The sequence below is a fragment of the Lagenorhynchus albirostris genome, chromosome 12, assembly GCF_949774975.1.
Source record: "Lagenorhynchus albirostris chromosome 12, mLagAlb1.1, whole genome shotgun sequence".
Classification (NCBI taxonomy): domain Eukaryota; kingdom Metazoa; phylum Chordata; class Mammalia; order Artiodactyla; family Delphinidae; genus Lagenorhynchus; species Lagenorhynchus albirostris.
The window spans coordinates 7,213,381-7,240,294 of record NC_083106.1 but is presented as its reverse complement, the minus strand read 5'-3'; the positions used below and the strand labels follow the sequence as shown (position 1 = coordinate 7,240,294).

Below are 26,914 nucleotides of genomic sequence, written 5' to 3'. Positions count from 1 at the left end.
TGAACAGTTTAAGGGGTGCCAGTCGGGTATTTTCTACACTGTTCCTCAGTTTGCGTTTGTCTGCTGTTTTTATTGTGGTTTGGCTGGAGTTATGGGTTTTGGGAAGATGACCATAGAGGTGAAGTGCCCTTCTCATCAGATCAGGAGCTCATGCTCTCAACGTGACTTGTCACTGATGATGTTAACTTTGATCACTTGGCTGTGTAAATTGTTTGGGTTTTTTCTGTCCAGATTTGTCTCTTCTCCTGGTTATTTATATAGTAATTGTTTATATCCATATGGACTCATGGATTCATGATTAGAATCCAGTGCTCTGTCATTTATTTTCTTGCTCAGATTGTTCCAGCTTCGGCCAGTGGGAGCTCTTTCGGTTGCTCCTGTGTCCTTTTAACATGATCCCATTGCTTTTTTGTTTTTTGAACACTTCCTCACTTGGTGCACTTACAAGATACTTCAAGCTCACATTACATCTTCCTTGCCCCCGTCCTGGAATCAGCCATCTCTCCAAGAAGTCCTTGTTCTTTTGTTGATGCGTGGTATTGGAAACCAAGATCTGGTCTCCAGATAAATGAGCTCTTTCTGTGCTAGTGTCAAAGCAGAGGTGAGAGATTTAATGTCCAAGTTGTCCTAATTGCTTTTCCCACTTTTCTTTCCATTTTTCTTCACTGAAAACCCTGGGAGAGTATCTCATACGCTTGTATTTTTTCCTTGATTTATCCCCTCAACAGTTGGAGTTCATCTTTTGAAAGTATATGTGTGTCATAGAGCATATTTATATTTATAGTAACTTTTTAAAATTTAAATTAGAAAAAAGATAAGGCGATGCAGACAACTCATCTGTTTCCTACAGAAAGTGGCTCTTCAGTTACTTGATTTCTGAGAATTACATGGGAAGTAATGATATAAAATACTTTTTTCAGATATAAATTCAAATTAGAATAAGGGGATTTTTTAAATGTTCTCACTTGTAAGAAAGAAAGTAGAGGGAGATCATAATTCTTTTTTGCTATGTTTAAAGTTTTAAACATTCGTCTTGTGTCTCTTTAAGCTCTTAAATGTTTTGGGTGCACTTGGCATAGGGATAAGCCTCTTTGTTTGTTTTTCCTCCCAGCTTTGACGCAGGTTTTCATCTTTCAGATGTCCCTGCCTTAGTCCCAGAGTTCTCTTTACTTAAGCCTATAAAAACCTTCGAATGAATCATCATTTTATGTTGCTTTTCTTTAAATGTTTTTTTCTTTGGCATTTCATTGTAAATTGCATCCACAGTGAGACTGAAGTGGTGCTTATTTTCACTTCCTGTAGTGAAAGAAGTGCTCCCTGCATCCACTCCTGTACAACCAGGTGCACCTAAGAAGAGTTTTTATTCCCTTTTGATTGTCTCCTTGCTAATCTGTACACATACAATCTAGTATTGATTTGCAAAGCTTTGGATAAAGATATATCAATAGATATACTCACATTTTGGGGGGGCATTAGAACTGGCAAAAATAAGAACGCACACTTGAAAATGTCTTTTTCTTTGTCCCCTTGTTTTTGGGTCTTTGTTGCTGCGCGCGGGCTTTCTCTAGTTGCAGCAAGCGGGGGCTACTCTTCGTTGTGGTACGTGGGCTTCTCATTGCGGTGGCTTCTCTTGTTGAGGAGCACGGGCTCTAGGCCTGCGGGCTCAGTAGTGGTGGCTCGCGGGCTCTAGAGCGCAGGCTCAGTAGTTGTGGCGCACGGGCTTAGTTGCTCCGTGGCATGCGGGATCTTCCCGGACCAGGGCTCGAACCCTTGTCCCCTGCGTTGGCAGGCGGATTCTTAACTACTGTGCCACGAGGGAAGCCCTGTCCCCTTGTTTTTAAGTACTCAACTGTTGGCAGTAAAATTGCAGAAATAATAGAAATAATCACACTTGTCTTTTATCTATAGCATGACTCATATGTTTTTGAATACCTAAAACTTTTCTCTCTTTTTTTTGTTCTAGTTCTTTTTGGATATCTTCTGGTTAACCAGAAGTGAAGAATAATAATGTGAAGTCTTTAAAGCATTTTGTAATATTTGTTTATATGATTTTATTTTCTGAAAGCCTTCATCTGAAAATATTTTAAAAATAGCTTATAATTATTTTTATTTCTAATGATGAGTAAAGTTTATCCATGTGGGATAATTTTTCTTCATATATATATATATGTATGTTTTCTATCTTTGTGTTCTATTTTGTTCGACCTACATCAGGACTGCTAAAGTATACCTTGTATAAATCTTTGTGTGAAATAAAAGACTTCTAGAAGATCTAAGCCAGGCAGGCCTTATACACTCATCTTTGTAACCCTTTCCAAGACCTAACCCTATCCATTTCTTCTATAAGACATATTGACTGACGCTCACAGCATCATGAATGCCTGTGACTAATAGGCTCTCTCTAGAATGCCTGTGATTTTCCGTTCCCATCAATTGAACTATATGCTTATCAGGAGTTCCTGGTTTGTTCCTAAATCTTTTTAGGTCTATTGTATGCTTTAATTGTAATTGCAGAATTTAGTAAACTATTATGCAAATATATGAGATGTGAATGCAAAAGAGAATTGTAGTTTCTGTATAAACTAATTTGGAATGCTTTGGAAAGTCTCCAAAAGATGGGTCGTGAAAAGAAACTTACCATCAAATTAGGGATAGGAGAGAACTGTTGAAGTTTAGGTAATCCAGAAAAATTACCCTCTGAAAATCTTTAAATTCTTGTTCCATTTTAAAGAACTAGAGAGTGGGGATGGCAGATGCAGTGCTTTGGTTGTGGTATATGTGACAAAGTTGACTCGTGACTTTTCTCAGGGACTCACACCAAAAGACAAGGCTGTAGCCTCATCAAAGTCGTGGCAGATTTAAACCCATTCATGGGCTTAAAGTAAAAATAAAATGTTTAACTTTTTATGTTTGTCAGTTATCTATTTTAATTTAACAAACCATACCAAAGCTTAATGGCTTAAAATAAAAACCATTTATTATCTGTTACGGTATTGAGTGGTTCTTCTGCGTTTCGTGGTGTTGGCTTGGGCTCAGGGACAGCTGGAAGGTCCAAAATAGCCTCACTCACACACTAGCAAGTTGGCACTGGCTGTCAGCTGGGATGGGAGCTTAGCAAGACTTTGACCTATCTGGTTTCTCCTTCATGCAGCCTCTCCACCTGGCTAGTTAGGCTTTGAAGACCATGGCAATCTCAGGGTAGTTGAATTTCTTACATGGTGGCTAGCATGCCCTGGAGTACAAAGGTGGCCTTCTTAAGGCTTAGGCCCAGAACTGACCCAGAGTCACTTTTGCTACATTGCATTGGTTAAAGCAGGTCACAGGGTCAACCCACATTCAAGAGGAGGTGATTATACAAGGATGTGAATGCTGGGAGGCCAGCAAAGTAACAGCCAACACAGATGTTTCAGATTTTTTATTTGCGTGTCTCATTTTTGATGCTTTTAATATGTATTTCAATAAATGAAAGTGTGTGTAAGCAAACAATAATTTGATTAAAACTTGTATTCTTACTATTAAATGTGGGAACAAAGGGATATCAGCCCGTGTCATTCTGATTGCAAAACCATTATTCCTTATACCATACTCCATTGCTCTTGTTTTGGTCAGTAAATAGTCATGTTAGCACCTAGGGTTACAGTATCAGTTAAACAATATTATTGTCAGAAGTCTATCTTTAGTTCTTGTAGCCTTTAAAAATTTACATTCTTCAAATTATTAAATGTGATTTTATTAAAATACAATTTAGATAATAATTATGTCTGAAGTATCAAAGATAAAATTGTTAACCTTACAAATCCATTTATTCAGCAGACAGTTATTGGGCATGTCATCTGCACCAGGCACTGTTCTAGACACTGGAGGAACAGTGGTAAAAAAGACAGATGAGGTCCCTGCCTTCATGGAGCTTCAGGTCTAGTTGGGGGGATAGTCTCTTGTTCATTTCCGTAGACAATCTTGTTTTAAAATATCTACTTTCGTTTAAAAAAAAGAATTTTAGTTAAAGAAAAAAGTTTGAGTGTCTATACTGAAAAATAATGAAGACATGCTAGGTTTGTAAAGACCCTACACTCTGAATCAATGCAAAAGTTACATAGTGAATGTTGGATGAACTTGAGATTTGATAACAGCTTACCTGGAGGTAGGCTGATAAATGTTCAGCTACCAGCCGATAGTAAAGATCAGCTAAGTATTGGCTCTTACAGTACACACCGACCTTGTGCCACCTCAAACTTAGCTTAGCTCCTTTTAATTTATACTGAAGCCAAGCAAGCTATTGTGTATAAGTTCTTTAAAAAAGAAACTTAGAAAATCCAACCCCTCTGCCTACCCCGCCTCCCTTTCCCACAGTGGCAAATGCCTGCCTTTAATTATTACTTAATAGGGAATAGGTTAATGGGGAGGTGGAGGTGGCGGAGACAGCGCCACACGGCTGAGAACTGCGCTCATGTGGAATGAAATTTTTTTTTTTTTCTTTGCGGTACGCGGGCCTCTCACCGCTGCGGCCTTTCCCGTTGCGGCGGAGCAGAGGCTCCGGACGCGCAGGCTCAGCGGCCATGGCTCACGGGCCCAGCCGCTCCGTGGCATGTGGGATCTTCCCGGACCGGGGCACGAACCCGTGTCCCCTGCATCGGCAGGCGGACTCTCAACCACTGCGCCACCAGGGAAGCCCTGGAATGAAATATTTTATGTTTAAGGGCTTTGCTAAAGAACTTTTAATGAACTATTTTGTTTGTTTGTTTTTTAGGGCTTTTGCAAAACCACCGATGTTCTCAAGCTCATCTAATCCAGCTTCATCATTTTTGAGCTATTTCAGGCACCATGTGGTTTCACCTACTATGTCAGAGCAGAACTATTTAACCCCAAGTTATTTGAATTTTTGTCTTTCACATGTTTCATTTAAAAACTACACTAAACCCCCGTGGGTTGAGTTTAAGACATGCTTTTCTTAGACCGGATTCTATGTCAAGTGAAGGGTACTTGAGCAAAGTTTTATTTTAAAAGAATGCAACATTGTTTTCTGTGACTGTCAGAAGTTTAGTACCAGAAAGACATTTCACATTTGTATGTTTTCAAACACAAGTAAGAAAAATGTTTCAGGGCAGCTGATGTAGACCTTGTACTACTTTCCCCATCCAAAATAATTGGTATCCATGGGAACATTCTGAACCAGTCAACTGACCACATTAGCTCATCTCACATGAGCTGATACAGAATGAGGTTTTGGATGCTTTTGGTTAGTTAATTGAAATGATGCAAGTTCTCTTGAGCTTACAACTAGTATTTATTTTCCTAGATTTTGTGTCTAAATGGTTTTTTTTTTAAAGGAATAAACTTTAGCTTGATTTCTCTTCCTACCCCTCCCCCCATTATGTATTGTTTCTTAGCTAAAGCTTCCAAACTAAGTTGTTTTTCTCAGGCTGCTTTTTTTTTTTCAAACAACTTTATTGGAGTATATTTGCTTTACAATGTTGTGTTAGTTTCTGCTGTATAACAAAGTGAATCAGCTATATGTATACATATATCCCCATATCCCCTCCCTCTTGCCTCTCCCTCCCACCCTCCCTATCCCACCCCTCTAGTTGGTCACTAAGCACCGAGCTGATCTCCCTGTGCTATGCAGCAGCTTCCCACTAGCTATCTGTTTTACATTTGGTAGTGTATATATGTCCATGCCACTCTCTCACTTCATCCCAGCTTACCCTTCCCCCGGCCATGTCCTCAAGTCCATTCTCCACGTCTGCATCTTTTTTTCCTGTCCTGCCCCTAGGTTCTTCAGAATCTTTTTTTTTTTAGATTCCATATATATGTGCTAGCATACGGTATTTGTTTTTCTCTTTCGGACTTACTTCACTCTGTATGACAGTCTCTAGGTCCATCCACCTCACTACAGATAACTCAATTTCGTTTCTTTTTATGGCTGAGTAATATTCCATTGTATGTATGTGCCACATCTTCTTTATCCATTCATCTGTCAGTGGACACTTAGGTTGTTTCCGTGTCCTGGCTATTGTAAATAGAGCTTCAGTGAACATTGTGGTACATGACTCTTTTTGAATTATGGTTTTCTCAGGGTATATGTCTGGTAGTAGGATTGCTGGGTCATATGGTAGTTCTATTTTTAGTTTTTTAAGGAAACTCCATACTGTTCTCCACAGTGGGTGTATCAATTTAAATTTCCACCAACAGTGCAAGAGGGTTCCCTTTTCTCTACACCCTCTCCAGCATTTATTGTTTGCAGATTTTTTGATGATGGCCATTCTGGCCAGCGTGAGGTGATACCTCATTGTAGTTTTGATTTGCATTTCTCTACTAATTAGTGATATTGAGCATCCTTTCATGTGTTTGTTGGCAATCTGTATATCTTCTTTGGAGAATTGTCTATTTAGGTTTTCCACCCATTTTTGGATTGGGTTGTTTGTTTTTTTGATATTCAGCTGCATGAGCTGCTTATATATTTTGGATATTAATCTTTTGTCAGTTGCTTCATTTGCAAATATTTTCTCCCATTCTGAGGGTTGTCTTTTCATCTTATTTTTGCTTTCCTTTGCTGTGCAAAAGCTTTTAAGTTTCATTAGGTCCCATTTATTTTTGTTTTTATTTCCATTTCTGTAGGAGGTGGGTCAAAAAGGATATTGCTGCGATTTATGTCATGAAGTGTTCTTCCTATGTTTTCCTCTAAGAGTTTTATAGTGTCTGGCCTTACATTTCGGTCTTTAACCCATTTTGGGTTTATTTTTGTGTGTGGTGTTAAGGAACGTTCTAATTTCATTCTTTTATATGTAGCTGTCCAGTTTTCCCAGCATCACTTATTGAAGAGGCTGTCTTTTCTCTGTTGTATATTCTTGCCTCCTTTTGTCAAAAATAAGGTGACCTATGTGTGTGAGTTTACCTCTGGGCTTTCTATCCTGTTCCATTGATCTGTATTTCTGTTTTTGTGCCAGTATCATACTGTCTTGATTACTGTAGCTTTGGAGTGTAGTCTGTAGTCAGGGAGCCTGATTCCTCCAGCTCCATTTTTCTTTCTCCACATTGCTTTGGCTATTCAGGGTCTTTTGTGTTTCCATACAAATAGTGAAATTTTTTGTTCTAGTTCTGTGAAAGTTGCCATTTGTAGTTTGATAGTGATTGCAATGAATCTGTAGATTGCTTTGGGTAGTGCAGTCATTTTCACAGTGTTGATTCTTCCAATCCAAGAACATGGTATATCTCTCCATCTGTTTGTATCATCTTTAATTTCTTTCATCAGTGTCTTATAGTTTTCTGCATACAGGTCTTTTGTCTCCTTAGGTAGGTTTATTCCTAGGTATTTTATTCTTCTTGTTGCAGTGGTAAATGGGAGAGGTTCCTTAATTTCTGTTTCAGATTTTTCATCATTAGTGTATAGGCATGCAAGAGATTTCTGTGCATTAATTTTGTATCCTGCTACTTTAGCAAATTCATTGATTAGCTCTAGTAGTTTTCTGGTAGCATCTTTAGGATTCTCTAGGTATAGTATCATGTCATCTGCAAACAGTGACAGTTTTACTTCTTCTTTTCCGATTTGGATTCCTTTTATTTCTTTTTCTTCTCTGATTGCTGTGGCTAAAACTTCCAAAACTATTTTGTATAATAGTGGTGAGAGCGGGCAATCTTGTCTTTTTCCTGATCTTAGTGGAAATGGTTTCAGTTTTTCACCATTGAGAATGATGTTGGCTGTGGGTTTGTCATATATAGCCTTTATTATGTTGAGGTAAGTTCCCTCTATGCCTACTTTCTGGAGGGTTTTTAACCATAAATGGGTGTTGAATTTTGTCAAAAGCTTTTTCTGTATCTATTAAGTTGATCATATGGTTTTTATTCTTCAATTTGTTAATATGGTTTATCACATTGATTGATTTGTGTATACTGAAGAATCCTTGCATTTGGGATACACCCCACTTGATCATGGTGTATGATCCTTTTAATGTGCTGTTGGATTCTGTTTGGTAGTATTTTGTTGAGGATTTTTGCATCTATGTTCATCAGTGATATTGGCCTGTAGTTTTCTTTTTTTGTGACATCTTTGTCTGGTTTGGGTATCAGGGTGATGGTGGCCTCATAGAATGAGTTTGGGAGTGTTCCTCCCTCTGCTATATTTTGGAAGAGTTTGAGAGGATGGGTGTGAGCTCTTCTTTAAATGTTTGATAGAATTCACCTGTGAAGCCATCTGGTCCTGGGCTTTTGTTTGTTGGAAGATTTTTTTTTTTTTTTTTGCGTTTCGAGGGCCTCTCACTGTTGTGGCCTCTCCCATTGTGGAGCACAGACTCCGGATACGCAGGCTCAGTGGCCATGGCTCACGGGCCCAGCCGCTCTGTGGCATGTGGGATCTTCCCGGACCGGGGCATGAACCCGTGTCCCCTGCACTGGCAGGGGGACTCTCAACCACTGTGCCACCAGGGAAGCCCTGTTGGAAGATTTTTAATCAGAGTTTCAATTTCATTGCTTGTGATTGGTCTGTTTATATTTTCTATTTCTTCCCAGTTCACTCTTGGAAGGTTGTGCTTTTATAAGAATTTGTCCATTTCTTCCAGGTTGTCCATTTTATTGGTATATAGCTGCTTGTAGTGATCTCTCATGAGCATTTGTATTTCTTCAGTGTCAGTTGTTACTTCTCCTTTTTCATTTCTAATTCTATTGACTTGAGTCTTCTCCCTCTTGATGAGTCTGGCTAAAGGTTTATCAATTTTGTTTATCTTCTCAAAGAACCAGCTTTTAGTTTTAGTGATCTTTGCTATCCTTTCCTTCATTTCTTTTTCATTTATTTCTGATCTGATCTTTGTGATTTCTTTCCTTCTGCTAACTTTGGGGTTTTTTGTTCTTCTTTCTCTAATTGCTTTAGGTATAAGGTTAGGTTGTTTATTTGCATTGTTTCCTGTTTCTTGAGGTAGGTTTGTATTGCTGTAAACTTCCCTCTTAGAACTGCTTTTACTGTATCCCATAGGTTTTGGGTCGTTGTGTTTCATTGTCATTTTTTTCTGGGTATTTTTTGATTTCCTCTTTGATTTCTTCAGCTATCTCTTGGTTATTTAGTAGTGTATTGTTTAGCTTCCATGTGTTTGTATTTTTTTTTTGGGCTGCACCGGGTCTTAGTTGAGGCATGTGGGATCTAGTTCCTGGACCAGGGATTGAACCTGGGCCCCCTGCATTGGGAGCGCAGAGTGTTAGCCACTGGACCACCAGGGAAGTCCGTGTTCGTATTTTTTACAGATTTATTCCTATAATTGATATCTAGTCTCATAGTGTTGTGGTCCAAAAAGATACTTGATACGATTTTAGTTTTCTTAAATTTACCAGGGCTTGATTTGTGACCCAAGATATGATCTGTCCTGGAGAATGTTCCATGAGCACTTGAGAAGAAAGTGTATTCTGTTGTTTTTGGGTGGAAAGTCCTAAAAATATCAGTTAAGTCCATCTTGTTTAATGTATCATTTAAAGCTTGTGTTTCCTTATTTATTTTCATTTTGGATGATCTGTCCATTGGAGAAAGTGGGGTGTTAAAGTCCCCTGCTATGATTGTGTCGATTTCCCCTTTAATGGCTGTTAGCATTTGCCTTATGTATTGAGGTGCTCCTATGTTGGGTGCATAAATATTTACAATTGTTATATCTTCTTCTTGGATTGATCATTATGTGGCGTCCTTCTTTGTCTCTTGTAACAGTCTTTATTTTAAAGTCTATTTTGTGTGATATGAGAATTGCTACTCCAGCTTTCTTTTGATTTCCATTTGCATGGAATATCTTTTTCCATCTCCTCACTTTCTGTCTGTATGTGTCTCTAGGACTGAAGTGTGTCTCTTGTAGACAGCATATATACGGGTCTTGTTTTTTAATCCATTCAGTCAGTCTGTGTCTTTAGGTTGGAGCATTTAATCCATTTACATTTAAGGTAGTTATCAATATGTATATTCCTATTACCATTTTCTTAATTGTTTTGGGTTTGTTATTGTAGGTCTTTTCCTTCTCTTGTGTTTCCTGCCTAGAGAAGTTCCTTTAGCATTTGTTGTAAAGCTGGTTTGGTGGTGCTGAATTTTCTTAGCTTTTGCTTGTCTGTAAATGTTTTAATTTCTCCGTCGAATCTGAATGAGATTCTTGCTGGGTAGAGTAATCTTGGTTGTAGGTTTTTCCCTTTCATCACTTTAAATAATGTCCTGCCACTCGCTTCTGGCTTGCAGAGTTTCTGCTGAAAGATCAGCTGTTAACCTTATGGGGATTCCCTTGCATGTTATTTGTTACTTTTCCCTTGCTGCTTTTAACATTTTTTCTTTGAATTTAATGTTTGATAGTTTGATTAATATGTGTCTTGGCATGTTTCTCCTTGGATTTATCCTGTATGGGACTCTCTGTGCTTCCTGGACTTGATTGACTATTTCCTTTCCCATATTGGGGAAGTTTTCAACTTCCCTAACCTGAGTGCTGCCCTGAAGTGTTTATCAGAGAACACAGAAACCCTGACCTACCACATGTCATCAGTGCTCTCTGCTTTGCTGCTCAGGTCATGCTTTCTGTTCTGTGTGCTTCACAAAGCGAAAGCAGTGGGACTCTGACGTCAGGGCAAGAGTTGCCCACTCAGCAGTTAAGCTTGTCACCAACTATCACGTAAGTGATGCTTAGTTCTGTTGATTTGTATCTTCTAGTCCTTTGCTCTTTTTCCCCTGATCCTTAAGTTTTTAGTTTTAAACTTCATTTATGTTAGAAAGAATTCTCTAAACAACAGGAACTGCACATCAGTTCTCTTTATTCGTGGTGAGAGCAGGAACACGGTCGTTATGTTCTCTTCATGAGTTTCTACAAGTACAGATAGAGGAGAAAGATTACAAGGTTGAGGAAGAGACATATCCACAGAGAAGTGTTATGGAGAGTTTTTAAAAGAAATTTTAAGTCATTGAAATTTGAATTCCCTTCATACGTTCCTGAATGTTTTCTCTGCTTGTTGTGCTCCATAGACAAGAGTGCGCATTGGGAGATTCAGCTTGTAAGAATTCTGAGTCTGATCCTGAGGACTTTTCAGATGAAACAAATACAGAGAACCTTTACGGTCCCTCTCCCCCCAGCACGCCTCGGCAGAGGAAGCGTCTGTCAACCAAACACCAGAGGAATAATGTAGGGCGGCCCACCAGTCGAGCTAATGTGAAAGGTAAGTCTTGTGCGTAAAACGATACATTTGAGGGGGCGTGGCATGGTTGGTATGTAATCTGTATGTAACATGTAACTATTGATAGATGCTTTTTCTACAATAATGTTAGTTATTCCTCTTTTTTTAAATTTGATTTTATGCTGCCTTAAAGTTTTATTTTTAAATATTTGAATTATCACCCTTAGCAATATTGTTAATAAAAGAGAAAATAATTCTCCAGAGATAGAAAGGTTTGTAATTGTAATTGTTAAAGTCAGTGTGTGAGGCCTTTGCATTCCTTTTAGGACGTGGAAGAGGACAAACGTGGATGAATCAGCGTGCCTGTCCAGGATGGCTGCTGGTGTACGGGATAGGTGGCCTTCTTTTATTCTTTGAATCTCTTAGGCTGAAACTTCTAGATTCTGTCTTCCTGACATGATGTATTGGGCACTTTGGGAGAGGCAGGGCCAGGCTTTCTTCCCCAGGATTCCCTAGGCGGCCTGAGACCTGTGCTCTGCCGGTGACCATGATGCTGCCCTCATGTACATGGCCCTCGTTCCCACTAAGCACAGGGCCTGGATGGTATCCCACCTTATAATCACGCACAGAATCTGTGTTGTACTTTTCTTTCTGTTTGGAATCCCAAAGCCCAGATAGTGTTCTGCTCCTAGAAGCTGTTCCTGCTCCTGAGACTGTTCTCTGTTTTCATTTCTTCCTTCCTCTGAGCGCGTCACAGCTGTTCTGTTCTGAGGCAGAGGAACTGAATCATGCTGACCTGCTTCCTTGTACCTGCTTTCTGGCATGGAACCTCAGGTCACTGAAGCCTTACGGTTTTAAAATTTCTCTGTTAATTTCAGCAAACCACTTGTCCTGAAACTGATCTCATAGTTTCCTAGAATATATCTACCTATTACTGTGCAAGATAGGGATATCATTCTTTATCTCCTCTGAGAAATTTCCCCTTATCAGATGTTCTCCCTACTGAAAAGAGACTCATTTCCATTTCTCCCTTTCTTTAGCTCATTTTGTTCCTCTCTTTCCCTTTCCCACACATTTCTTCCACACATTGATCTCTCATGGTTAATGTCGGAAAGTTCATTCTGTGTTCCTATCATAGCCCTTCCTCAAGAAAGAAGAAGGGTAAGAGAAATGGACTTTATTGTACTTATTTGCTTGAGTGAAGTCTTATCCAAGGAGGAATTCCTAAGTAATAAATAGTGTTTCTTTCCCACAGGGAAGATGATTTTTTTTTACTTTCTTTTAAAACTGTATTTGTAGTAAGATGTTAACCTATGATCTGTATTTACCCTCGTTGGAAAGTAATAGCTTTCCATCGCAATATATTATCTTTAAAATCAATCCTTTTCCATTTTCTCAAAGAAATTTCTCAAATGCCTACAGAAGTTCCTTTTGAAGCAGCATCTACTGAACCAATATTAGTTAATACATATTTGCTTCGTGGTGGTGAAATGCGATGATGCCAGTAGGATATCTGCTTTGTCTTCACTTGTTCATACTATTTTAGAACCAGAGTTGAGAACACAGTCCCCCCATTTTATAGATTGAGAAAGTGAGGCCCAGGGTTTTAAAGCAACTTCTTAAGGCCAGAAGGCTTGAGATAGTGGCAGGACTAATTTTAGGTACTATTTTTATTTTTTGGCCATGCCACACAGCTTGTGGGATCTTACTTCCCTGACCAGGGATTGAACCTGGGCCCTCGGCAGTGAGAACGCAGAGTCCTAACCACTGGACCACCGGGAACTCCCAGGAATAATTTTAGAACTAGTTCTCCTGGTCCTCAGTTTGGACTTTTTTCCCAGTGCAAGCAGCAGGGGTTAAGCTTCTCTGAATGTGGTACTTGACATGACTGTATGTCTTTAGTAATCAGTCAGAAAACCCGTCGCTGTATACTTGTTGAGCTCTGCTGTCCTTCTGGGCTGTGTCAGAATTAGAAGGAAGAGGGAAGGTTGTTTCTTTTCCTCCTCAACTTCTTTCAGTTGTTTATTTCATAAAATTACAGAATTTTAGATCTGGAAGGGGTCTCAGAGACCACGTTAATTCCTGCCATTTTGCAGGTGAAGAAAGAGTGCTTATAAACATTTGGATTTGTAGCTATCTATCAGCAGACCTAGGGCACCAAAGTTCCTAACAACTTATGTTTTTTCTTATTGCAAAAGATTACATGTTTGTCGTAGGGAGTTTAGAAAATACTGACAAAAAGAAAGAAAAATACCCATAAACCCAATATGCAGAAATAACAGCTTTTACCATCTTTGCCTTGTGGTCTCTTTACTTGCATATATTTGTGTTGTGATATGATATCATACTATTTTTACTATTTTATAGCTGGCTTCCTTTTCCATTTTAATGACTCATGAACTTTCTGTGCCATAGAATAACCTGTGCTGTTCATTTTAATGGCTGCTGAATCATTTGTAGCAACATTTGCCCGGTTATCACTCACAGTTCTTGAGTGCTTACCTAAGCACTGCTGAGCTCGTCAAAAGAGTTATCTTTTAAATATAGTGATAGCCCAATGAGATGTAGGTTCTATATATTATTATTCAATTTATGGTTGAGGACATGACACAGAGAGTTTCTAGGGCTTGTAGTTTTAACTGTCCCAGTCATGCATATACTAGAAAGCAGTGTGTTTGCTGTCTGGTGAACTGTTTTTGTCAACATTCTTGTTCATGAACACCAAAAAACGATGGAAATGAAGCAACCGTGTTGGGCAGTGGGTCATGTTACTGTTTTGGTGATGGCGTGTTTGTGTTGAGCTGGTGGAACAAACAGTACTCGAGAACTCGCCGGCTGCAGCAGCAGAGCATGGTGGACCGGAGCACACACTTGGTTGCCGGATTGCCTGGATTCCCATCCTGGTTCTACCACCTTCTGTATGTGCCGCCTCCGTGTCTCATTTTCTTTATCTGTGAGGTAATCTGCCTTACGGTGTTGTGAGGGTTTTATGTTCAGTAACTACTAGCTGTCATTATTATTGTGAGCTAAAGGTTTCTTTCTCACTACTTGCCTTAAATTTCAAAGTAGAATTAAATAATTATATCATTGACTGTACCCTTATTAATTGGTGCCCCTCCTTTCAGGACACTAAGTCTTGAGTCACATAGTTACCAAGGTATGGAGTTGGGACTGCAGCCTGGGTCAGTCCTGTCTGGCTTATCCGTTTCTTGTAGCTCTTCCTAGCCCCCTTTCTTCTTCTCACTCTGTATGTTGCCATCATAGTTACTTTTTCTCTGGGGCTTTCTTTCCTCACCTCTCTCCCTTTCCTTTTGCCTTTACCTCTCTTTCCTTTCTTCTGCCTCCTCTTCGCATCCCCTTTTTCCTTCCTCCCTTCCATTCCTCCCTTATTTCTCCTTCATTCTTTCCCTTGACTCGCAACTTCAGTGACTCCGTAGGCGGGTATTGCGTTAGATGATCGATAAGCCCTTGCTCGTCTCCAGCAGGAACCACAGAGATGAGCAGGCATTCCCATCTTGTGTGGTAGAGCTGGGGTGGAGGGGAGAGAGGGGGGCTTCTGTGGGTGCCCACAGGAGGGGATCGAGCAGACCTGGGCTTGGGAAGACTGCTGGAACAAGTGACATTTGTGCTGTGGCCTGAAGGCTGAGTCAGGGAGACCAGTATTTCAAAGTCATTTGTCAATCATAATAGTGTATTGGTCTCTCAGTATTTTCAAGAGATTTTTAAAATTAATTAGATTGGCCAGATTTATTTTAAAAGCTTTCCAAGGAAATATGAACTGACGCATTATTTCTTTCTCTCTGCAACAAGCAAAGGCTGCCTGAATCATACGATTCACTTTAGAACTGCAGTGAAAGTTGAGCTCATCTTTTTAGTTAACATCACCGATAATATTTTCGTTTTTCTGCTTATCTTTTGCTGTGTGACAACCACCCAAAGCTTAGTGTTATGAAAGCGTCCATTTTATTGTGCTCACGGTTCTGTGGGTAGAGTGACCACTAACACTGTTGTCTTTAGTGATGGTAGCCATTGTCATGAGCTATTATATGGATATGATTCTTTAAATATTCTTATTATCCTAGGCCCAAAATAACCAACGACTGTCGTTATTGGCTTATTTTTTATAATTGGAAATTTAGTACCAGGCAACCTTCTGACCAACTGGTAATGAATTGACGGTTCCCATGAGAGAACTGCTCACAGAACTCAGGAACACACTTGACTTATGTTTATCCCTTAAGTTGCCTCATTAGTGTAAATTGAGGTGTGATTGATCGGGGCTCCTTATGAATAAAAAAGACACTTCTGTCAGAAAATTCCAAGGGTTTTAGGAGCTCTGTGTCAGGAACCTGGACAAAACCCAAATGTATTCCTTATGTTAAAAAGCAAAATTCAACCAAGTAAATTTGAAGATTTGATTGGCTTCATTTATGAATCAGGCAGCATTACATCTAGCAACTAGAAGGGTGCTCTGAGTGGTTGTGCAAAAATGGAAGGGATTTTATAGGAAAAAGGGTGGAGTAAGGGAGCTATTAGCAAAAAAAAAAGAAAGGATTATTTTTTGACCAGACATCTTTTTTTATGGGCGTGGGGAGGGATGACAGGGGTTTTATCATGCAGATTACCTCTTCCTCTGGGGGATTGTAGAGGGCCTACTTGTTGGGTTACTTTATTGGTATTGACCAGAAAATTCTAGACTGTTCAATTAAAACTACATTTCTGGGAGAGGTTGGAACTGCAGTGAAGTAACGTATAAAATACAGGTTTGCCATCATGGGCTTTTAGCATGCGACTGACACCATTTGGGGCCTGTGGTTTTCTTTCTAATACTTACTACACCCTGATGAGCATTATCAAATACTAGCAAAGATATGAGGAGATGGCAGCTTTCTTACGAGGCTGGTGTGAGTGTAAATTGTCTCAATCCCTGTGTGGAAGTAATTTGTTAATACACTCAGACTGAGCTTGGTTATATCCTTGACCCAAGTAAATGCACTTTTGGGACTAGACTTTAGAGAAGTTCCTGCAAATAAACACGAGAAGTTCTGCAGAAAGACTCGTGTCACTCATTGTGATTTCCTTTCATAATACGCAAGTGGGTAACCACAGACGGGAAAGTTCAAAACAATTTGTATCCTAGTGGTTGTCTGAGATAGGGGAGGCCTGAGGAGGGGGCCTAGGGATGTAGGACAAAGGTGAGGTCACCACTGCCCACAATGTTTTATTTCTTTGTACTGATGGACTTTAGATGTGTTTAAAATTATTTTATTTGACTTTTGTATTTTCCTGATTTTGTTTCCCTGGGAATGTTAAAGATATTTTTGTTTTCAAAACATTAACTTCTGCTTTTAGAAGCTGTGCTAAATATTAAATATATAACAATGTTATGATATCTAGGTAAAGATAGTTAGCTCTTTATTACCTAAAAAATACCAGCTGTGTGACACCCTGACAGATGTAACCTACCATTCAGCTCTTGAATTAACTCACCGACCAGGCTTGATTTCATACTTCGATGAGTAACAGAATTTAACTATGGTGTTACTTCAGATCATATTTTTTTGATAATGGTAAATAACTACCAAACTACAGCAGTTAAGATTTTGATAAATTTTGGACCATAGTGTGTAGCTACCCATGTGTAGCTGTTTCTCCTTAAGCCTGGTTTAAGAAGAGGCAAACTACCTCATCCTTAAATTTTTGTTCTTTTTAATTAGCAGAAGGAAGTAAATCCAGTCCATCTCATAGTTTTCAGTAGGTTAAACAAGAGTGAAGACACCCAGGCCAAAGCCCTTTTCTGGGTGAATCGGCCTCATAATCGTTATCAGCCCCATTTTGCAGGAGTAATGTAATACTGCGAGAGCCAGATCACAGAGATAGTCATCTGTAATATGGCATATACATGTGTGCATATACACGTATGCATATACATGTACACATTAATCTCCCTGTCATTAGCAAATATCTCAAGGTGTGTGTGTGTGTGTATGTAAATGTGTGTGATTTTTTGCTAACATAGTGAGATTAGCAAGTTTTATTTTTTTTAATATAATACTGCTATAAAATTGATCTGGTAAAATGGTGATAAATCAGATTCAATCTGTATAGTAAGAGAAATGTTCTCTGTGAACTAGAGTGGACTTAAATCTATATTTCAGCTCTTTAATCCAAACTCAGCCTGACTTTCAAGGTTCTAATTTATATTTCCAGCCTACCCATCTACATGTAGACTCACTGTTCCAGCCAGGCTCTCTTCTTTTCTGCTTTTGTGTCTTTTTGTATGTTTATTCTCTTGCCTTCCTTGCTACCCTTATTTAAGATGAATCCATTCTTCAAGGCATTCAGTCGAGTACCTGGTCTTAGTTAAAGCTTCCGCATATCGGTTAGCCCACTGTAATCTGTCTTTCATGGCACTCAGCATCTTAACCTTTCCTTAGTCAGACAGCCCTGCCCTGTGAGCAGCTCGACAGGCATAAAGGTGGTTGACGGCACAAACATGGGTTAGGATCCCTGTCCCGACATGTCTCATGTGTCTGGCCGTCCACGTTCTGCGGGAATCTCCGTCACAGTGTTGTTGTAAAGATGATGACAATTTCTGTAGGCCCTTACCTCGTAAGTGGGTAAAGCAGTGTTGGAATAGAGCAGGGTTTTCCCAAATGTGGTGTCATTCTAGCCAGGTTGAATCCGAGACACTGGGAGTGGGCCCAGGAATCTGCGTTGTAGCAAGAATCTGAGTGATTCTCAATGTTTACTAAAGTTTGAGAACCTTGAATTAGAAGATCTCTAAGTCCCTTCAGATTGTTGACATTGATAGCCTGGCACATCACTGCTCTAAAGATCATCTCACATTTAAAGTAAAGCGCAGATACCTGTTTCTGCTTTCTCATTTGAGAGATCGAGGAGGGCCAGTGTTTTGAGTTTGACATACATGTGTGGAAGAACGTAAGAATTGCGAGGACTTGATAAAAAATACATTTTATACATACTCTAAAGAGCTGTTTCTAGGTGTGAATTGTGGGGAAGTCAGTTGACTGTCTTATATCTGTTTAAACAAGTGAACCATATTGCTTGTCATTTGTTTGCATTCAGTTTCATTATACATTTTTTGTTCTTTTCCTTTCATGTTTCTCTGATTTGGCAGGAGTTACTGGTGATTGGCCAAAGGAAACAGTAACTTCTTGGAAGGTTTGTTTTAACAGTACTACAAAGTCGTACCACTTAATTTATAGCCACTTGAGAGCTCAGATGTTCATTAGTCTTAAGTCATTATGAACTAGTTTTGTAGTACTGTAATTAGAACTTGTATAAAACATTCTCTATACTTTTGATCCATTCTCCTTTACAGAAACTCTGTATTTGACTTTCTGTTCATTGCAGAGGGATTTAGTATTAACAGAAAACTAAACAAACAAAGATTGGTATTTTCTTTTTGCACAGTAGCTAGACTGGGGCTTAAGTCTATTTTAAATTTAAATTATGTCATTTTAATGATGTACCTATTTCCATTTGTGTGTTTTTTTAAAAACCAACTTGGTTTTTTGTTTTGGAAAAAAAAAAATAGCTTCTTTGTCCCGTCTTCCTCCTTTCCCCATTTGCTTTCCTTTACACACATTGTAGGTCCAAAGACTGAACCAAAATTTTGAATACAGAATTTCAGAAAATTGTGTAATATACCATTTTTTATGCTGTAAGATAGGCTTCACAATATTTGTGTATAATCTACAAAAGTTAGGTTTCTAAGCTTGCTAAGATTCGATTCTGTTTATACAGAAAAGTGGGATTGTGGCATTTCCCCCCTTAAGTCCTTTTAATTGTTGGAATAAAGATCAAGGCTCAGAAGCTTCATCTCTTGATATTTTCATGCTTTGACTATTAGCTGTGTGGTAAATTTAGCATAGATTTGGACTTAAAGTTCATAGCTCTGTCTTCTGTGTTGTTCAGGTCATCCCAGCTACTCTCAGTTCACCCTTTGTTTCCCTTAGGACCTTTAAATCATGGGTTAGAAGAACATTTATAATTCATATAAGGCAAGTAATACTTTTTCACTGTTCACTTACTTTTAAGTTATAAATTATATACAGACGTTCTTTGGCCTTGGTCACTAATGCTACCCTACATTCATTTTGTAAAGTCTTCTTAGAATCCTAAACCCTAAGATAACAAAATAGTTTTTTGTTACATAAGTTTTTGATTTCTCTGACTCAGAACCACGTGGATGCACGTATTAGTTAATATAGCATTCTTTCCTAGGCCTGCGTTGCCTCTCTTATGCACACTTTTCTTGGATATTCTTGTGTACTCTCCTGGTATTAAACAACATCTGTATATACTGATAATTTCCAAATTGATATCTCTGGATTTCTCTCCTGAGCTCAAGACTCATATATTAGTTACCCACAGACATCTCTACATGAATGTCCCATAGGCACCTCCAATTCAATATATTACAAAACAAACTCATTATCTTTATCTCCAATCTTACTCCCTGATACCATGTATATATCATTTTGCGTTTCATAGTAAGAAAGTATAGTATGATTTGATATCTTGAAACATAAAATATAATGGAGTTAAATTTGGAAGTACTTGTTAGCTTTGCTTTCAAATAACCATTGCTTTACTAAGTACAAATGAGTGATATATATGTGCTATATTAATAAAAGTGTAAAGAACACAGTTAAACAAAACAGCAAAGAGGAGGCAAAGGGCTGGCCTGGACACCTTTTTTATAAATGAGGATTGATAAGTATTTGTAGCTAGAAACAATAAAACTGTGAAAAATTTTCTTTTTTAAAAAATTCGACTTTTTAAAAAATTTTTAAAAATTTTTATTGAGGTATAATTTATGTACAATATTATATAAGTTTCAGATGTATGACATAGTGATTCACAATTTTTAAAGGTTACATTTCATTTATAGTTATTGTAAAATATTGGCTATATTCCCTGTGTTGTATAGTATATTGTTGTAGCTTATTTATTTTATTTTTTAATTTTTTTCGGTACGCGGGCCCCTAACTGTGGTGGCCTCTCCCGTTGCGGAGCATAGGCTCCGGACGCGCAGGCTCAGCGGCCATGGCTCACGGGCCCAGCCGCTCTGTGGCATGTGGGATCTTCCTGGACCGGGGCACAAACCCGTGTCCCCTGCATCTGCAGGCGGACTCTCAAACACTGCGCCACCAGGGAAGCCCTAGCTTATTTATTTTACACCTAGTAATTAGTATCTCATCCCCTAACCCTATCTTGTCCCTCCCCGCTTCCTTCTCCCCACTGGTAACCATTAGTTCTCTGTATCTGTGAGTCTGCTTCTTTTTTATTATATTCACTAGTTTGTTGTCCTTTTTAGATTCCACATGTAAGTGATATCACACAGTATTTGTCTTTCTCTGTCTGACTTATTTCACTTAGCATAATACCCTCCAGCTCTTTCCATGTTACTGCAAATGGTGAAATTTCATTTTTTTATGGCTGAGTAGTATTCCATTGTATGTATTGATATGTATGTGTACACACACACATACACACACACACACACTCTTTACATCTTCTTTATCCATTTATCTGTTGATGGACAGTGAGGTTGATTCTGTATCTCGGCAATTGTAAATAATGCTGCTGTGAATATCGGGGTGCATGTATCATTTTGAATTAGTGTTTTGGGGTTTTTTTTGGATATGTATATCCAGGAGTGGAATTATTGGGTCAAGTGGTAGTTCTATTTTTAGTTCTTTGAGAAACCGTCTATAGTGGCTGTACCAATTTACATTCCCACCAGCGTGTATGAGGATTCCTTTCTCTCCACCTCCTTGCCAACACTTGTTATGTGTTCTGTTTCTGATGATAGCCATTCTGAGTGAAGAAATTTCCTGAATGGACTGTGTAAAACGTTTTAAGACATTTAGAAGTAAAGTAGATTAAAACTACAGATAAAAGTTCTGTTGTTTAAAAAGTATTGCTAATTTAAAAGATAATAGTAATAATAGTTTTATATTAAAATATAACACAAATCCTTACAGACAGTAAAATCCTTTTTGATGGATCATAAAAGAAATTGAATATAATGTAAATCAGGTTGGAAGTGCTCTTGGAAATACTTGTTTTAAAATCCTTATTTTAAAACTAATTTAATTTAAATTGATTTGGAAATACATTGGTTTTAAACAAATTTTCTTTGGTGAATTGATTTTGGGTATGTTAGTCTGTAACCGTATAAATATACTCTTTCATCAAATCTAAAGGCATACTATAATATTATATACTAAGAAAAAAATGCTTATAATTGATGACACAGTGTGTTCTTACAGTTAGAATTTTTAATTTTTATTTAAAGAACTCTTTTATACTTCTTGATATTTAGATAATAGATTTTTAAAAACCATTTATTACTATTGTGCATATATATAAAGGAAAATGTAAATGAAATGTATTAGTGAATATATTCCTAAAAGTTATTTATATCACCATAATTATAAAACATATTCTAATTTCAGAGAAGTTAAAATACAAAATGTGTGTCCTAGATTCAATGAGACAGTATACCTGGAGTGTAGAGGGGACGTGGGAACAGTGCTATAGGCTTGGGCATCATCAGTGTATGACGTGGGTGTGAAGGAGGTCACCCAGGGAGAGGGAAGGTGAGACAGAAAAGACCTAAGAGAAGGGCTTTGAGAAGCATTAACTTTTTAATGGAGTGAGCCAAGTTCCCAGGAGAGAATTTGAAGAGGAGGGACTCAGAAGGTGGAAGAGAACCCTGAGAGTGCTGTGTGTAGAAAGCAAGAGACTGAAGGGGTTTCAGTGAGGTAGGGTGGTTCCTAGTGTCAGAAATGCCAAACAGGAAGGAAGATGTGTGTTCATCTCAAAGCTTGGGAATTAAGTTAATAGAACCTTTTACAGTTACGTGAAGGGCAAGCGTGATGTTCACTTCCTTTGCATTAATTTTGAATGACTTTATGTGCCAGTATAATAAGCGAGGCAAATGATACTAAATTAGGCCACATGTCTTCAGTTTCCCTAACGTCAAATTGAAAATGTTATTGTTCACCTGCTTGCGGCAAAGAAGAAATCAAGGAATAGAATAAATTAAGGCAAACAGTTTTGCTTATCTGTCTTTCAGTGTTTTATGAGAATAATCTTAAGGTGCCTTAAGTGGTCTTTCCTCAATCTACTTGATTTTATGAATGAGAAAAGTAACCCAGAAAACTTAACTGATTTGCTCTAAGTTGATACTTCAGTTCATGGCAAAGGCAGGAATTGGATGTGTTCTCTAAATCAGGTTTCTGTCCGATCTGCCATACTGTTTCTCCCTTCTTGAGTTTAAGGTGATGACTTGTGAAGATTTGACTAGCTGGATGACTGCACTTTGTAGTAGAGAGGTAAGCAGATGGTTTTAAGTTAGTAATGGAGAATATTAGAGAATATAGCAAGTATTATGTAACAGGGAAAATGGGTAAAACCTTTGTAAAGATTTAGAGAGAAATGTTTTGTGTGTATGTGTGTATTCTCTTAATTTTCAGCATATGATATGATTATTTTGTTCAATAACAGTCTGAAAATATAAATACATGTGAATATCAGTCATTGAAATATTGAGAGTAACTTTATATTTCAGAGTAACATAATGTTCTGCTTATTTTTTTAATAGAAAAAATGAATGCACCAAACCAACCTTCACATAAAGACACTGGAAAAACTGTGGAGAATGTGGAAGAATACAGCTATAAGCAGGAGAAAAAGGTCCGAGCAGCTCTTAGAACGACGGAGCCGGATCATAAGAAGAACGTGCAGTGCTCGTTCATGTTGGACCCAGTGGGTGGGTCTTTGCCCAAAAAATCAATTCCAGATGTGGATCTCAATAAGCCTTACCTCAGTCTTGGCTGCAGCAATGCTAAGCTTCCGGTGTCTGTGCCCATGCCAATAGCCAGAACTGCACGCCAGACTTCTAGGACTGACTGTCCAGCAGATCGCTTAAAATTTTTTGAAACTCTACGACTTCTACTAAAGCTTACCTCAGTCTCAAAGAAGAAGGACAGGGAGCAAAGAGGACAGGAAAATACATCTGCTTTCTGGTTTAACCGATCTAATGAACTGATCTGGTTAGAGCTACAAGCCTGGCATGCAGGACGGACCATTAACGACCAGGACCTCTTTTTATATACAGCCCGTCAAGCCATCCCAGATATTATCAATGAAATCCTTACTTTCAAAGTTAATTATGGGAGCTTTGCCTTTGTTAGAAATGGAGCTAGTTTTAATGGCACTTTGGTAGAAGGGCAGTGCAGAGCCCCTCATGGGACAAAGGTTGTGGGTTACCCAACATATCATGAGCACCTCCAACGCCAGAGGGTGTCATTTGAGCAGGTCAAACGGATAATGGAGCTGCTGGAGTACATAGAGGCACTTTATCCATCGTTGCAGGCTCTTCAAAAGGACTATGAAAAATACGCTGCAAAAGACTTCCAGGACAGGGTGCAGGCACTCTGTTTGTGGTTAAACATCACAAAAGACTTAAATCAGAAATTAAGGATTATGGGCACTGTTTTGGGCATCAAGAATTTATCCGACATTGGCTGGCCAGTGTTTGAAATCCCTTCCCCACGACCATCCAAAGGCAATGAGCCCGAAGATGAGGGTGAGGACACAGAAAGAGAATTGAAAGAGTTGGAAAGCAGTACGGACGAGAGTGAAGGAGAACAGATCTCTGATCCAAGGGTACCAGAAACCAGGCAGCCCACTGACAACAGTTTCAACATCCAGTCACCGGATTGCGTAACTAAGAAGCTCGAGAGGCTTGAATCTGAGGACGATTCTGTTGGCTGGGGAACACCAGACTGCAGCACAGAAGCAGGCTTTAGTAGACATTGTCTGACTTCTATTTATAGACCATTTGTAGACAAAGCACTGAAGCAGATGGGGTTAAGAAAGTTAATTTTAAGACTTCACAAGCTGATGGATGGTTCCTTGCAAAGGGCACGTATAGCACTGGTAAAGAGTGACCGTCCAGTGGAGGTAGGTTTCCGGTAGGCAATAGTATGATCTTGTTCTTAGTTCCACTATTACTTGTAAATTACAATGTATGTTGTGTCATATGTAACATGTACTTTCATGGTCTCGATTTTTTTTTAATTGAAGTATAGCGGATTTACAAAGTTGTGTTCATAATCTTGATATTTTTCAGGCATAAATGGTAGTTATTATAAATTGAGGATTTAAACGTTTCTATAAAGCATTGTGATAAAAGAGAAAGTGGATCTGTGAAAACTGTATGAAACTGAGTGAATTAAATGTGTGGAGGGAAAAAAATCCAACGATTAAATATAGGATGGAGAAGGACAGGCTCGATATAAATAAAGAGGGAAGAAAGCCATAATCATGGGTGACCACAAGCTGAATATGAGTCAGTAAAAAGTCAGCATGATGCTAAAATATTTTTAAATGAGTATGGCATCCAAGGTCATGCATATAGTTCTTTCTCTATTCTTTGCAATAGCTTACTTCCTTTTGAGTTGCATGTCCAGTTTTGGTCACTGGATTTTAAAGAGAGAAGAATTACAGAGAAGGCCAAGAATGATCAAAGGGGAAAAGTACACTATTTGGTAAGGTTACAGTGTTTAGTGTAGTTGCTGGAAGTTTAAGGGAAGTATTATTATCAAAGACACGTTTCGATATGAGAAGATTTTTGTGAGAGGAATATGTCTGGTAGAGGAGTTGATTTGAAAATAGTACAGACTTGGTTTTAATAGCTTTATATCTCAGAAATTCTTTACCATTAAGGGTGGTAAAACTAGAAAGGGGCAATGGTTGGATATTGTTCTTGAGAGTGAAAGAGTGTAAGCAATTTTTCTGTTGTGGTGAGTTTGCATGTTCATCTGGCTAAAAGCAAAAGCACCCAGATCTTTGAGATCCCTAATTACCTGAGTAGGGCTGTGATTCTAAATTTTAATAGCTAAATACATACATATGTATATACTTTTTCTTTTTTTAAACTTGGGCTTATTACACAATCTGGCTTGCTATGGAGTCAGATGATAAAACTGAAGGTATTCCTTAAGATGGGAAACATCGGAAGAGAACCCGAATTTGCAGTATTTGAAGTTTTAATCTGATGGCCAGATTATGAACCCTTGGGAGAAGGGGTCAGGTGTTCACATAATATAGCAGGATGTTTGCAGAATGAATCAATACTTTGTAGCTGTTAAGAGGTTAGTTTACTTTGAGTATTATTTTGATTAGAAATCTCAAAACTGAATTTTCTTTGAGCAGTGTTTTGACTCTGTGAATGATTTTTTATGTACACCTTTTATTAGGGCAAGTGATGTTTTCCCCTCTTAGTCCATGAATAACTATTTTATAATAAGAATTTATTATAGTGCAAGTTTCAAAGTCAGTAGAACATAACTAGATATGTAGTAAAGATTTGGCATATGCTTCAGATGTTGAATAGCATACTTTAGTTTAGGTTTTTGGCTGGAGAGTGGTTAGGTTCTAACAAGGACACGTATGGACAGGACAGGGTCGATTAATGGTTGTTACGAAGGACTGTTTTTGAAGTAGTATCAGTGAAAAAGTCCTGGCATTATTACCTCATCTTTGATTCACTGGTTCTCCTAGGAGAGAGGGGCTCATGGTGAGGGCTCAGGGAGACGTGTCAGGGCTTCTTAAAACTGCGTTACGCTCGCTCTCCCAGACTGTCTTCCTCTCCCCTGAGGACCCTCTGTGGCAGTGAACCACTGCTGCTGAGCTTAAGAAAGAGATTGAGAATGAGCGCGCTGCATTTTCTATTAGAACCCTTGCTGAAAAAAGATAATGCGGTAGCCCCTAGCTTTGAATTCCTATCAAAGTTGTACGCCTTTGGTTTGACCAGTTGAGATTTAACTGAATGAGAAAGTTATCCTTGTTATAGAAGAAAAGAAATACATACACATTCAAAGTGTGTGAATTAAACATGTTTATTAGAATTATTTGAGATGGTTTACTTTTCAAAAAAAATGCAGTATAGAAGTCCCTCTTGTTTTAAATTTTGGTTTATAAAATGTTGTGTTTCTAAAATAATGAAAGAGTAACCAAGAATGAAAATCCTTCTGTGTTGGAGATTAATCCAAACTAATAAAAAATAAGCCTCCAAAATTATAATTAACTCAATGGGAAAGTAAGACTTTATTTTTATTCCTATTTCAGGGACATAATTTCTATAAGGCGAAGTGTATGTATACAAATGTAAATGAATATATGTACACTCCCCTTCTGGGTTTGTTTTGTTTTTAGTCTCTTTACTATCTATGTCTGGGAAAGAGCCACAATTTTGAAGTTAGATAACTGGATTCCATTCCTTGATGCTGCTCTTTCTCACCACATACCTTAATGTCAATGACTTAATCTTTCTGACCGTAAGTCTTCACATGTGTAAAATGGGTATAACAATACTTCCCTACCTACCTCACAGGGTTGTTGTGAGGCTTGAAAAGACACTTGTATAAATAGTAAAATGCTATAGAAGTCAAGTATAAACTATTTTTTTAAGAAGTGTTGTTAACACTTTTTGTTCCTCCCTTGAAGCTAACTGTAAGTCAGTAGGGGCTAGACAAGTCTATATTTTTATTTTTTAAATGTATTTTACTTTTTAATCTCTGCCAAATAATCGTACATTTTTAAGGGCATACATTTTAAGCAGTGGATAACCTTCTAGGTTTGAGGACAATTTTCATTCTTAATTGTTAGAAACATCTTGACCAGCTGGTCCTGTAGATTGTGCCCAATACATATCTTCTGTTGTGCACAGTTTTTATGGCTTATGTGATAATACTAA

At 38.3% G+C, this 26,914-nt stretch overlaps 1 protein-coding gene across 5 annotated transcripts in view; it reads left to right on the top strand.

Annotated features, from left to right (window-relative positions):
• The window catches only part of MAP3K4 (mitogen-activated protein kinase kinase kinase 4), a 111,810-nt gene that overhangs the window by 22,200 nt on the left and 62,696 nt on the right, over positions 1–26,914 (top strand). For all 5 annotated transcript variants that reach the window (XM_060167841.1, XM_060167839.1, XM_060167840.1 and 2 more), the window contains exons 2-3: positions 10,964–11,154; positions 22,754–24,117. In XM_060167841.1, coding sequence (XP_060023824.1) covers positions 10,964–11,154; positions 22,754–24,117 — 1,555 coding nt within the window. The remainder of the gene's footprint in view (positions 1–10,963; positions 11,155–22,753; positions 24,118–26,914) is intronic.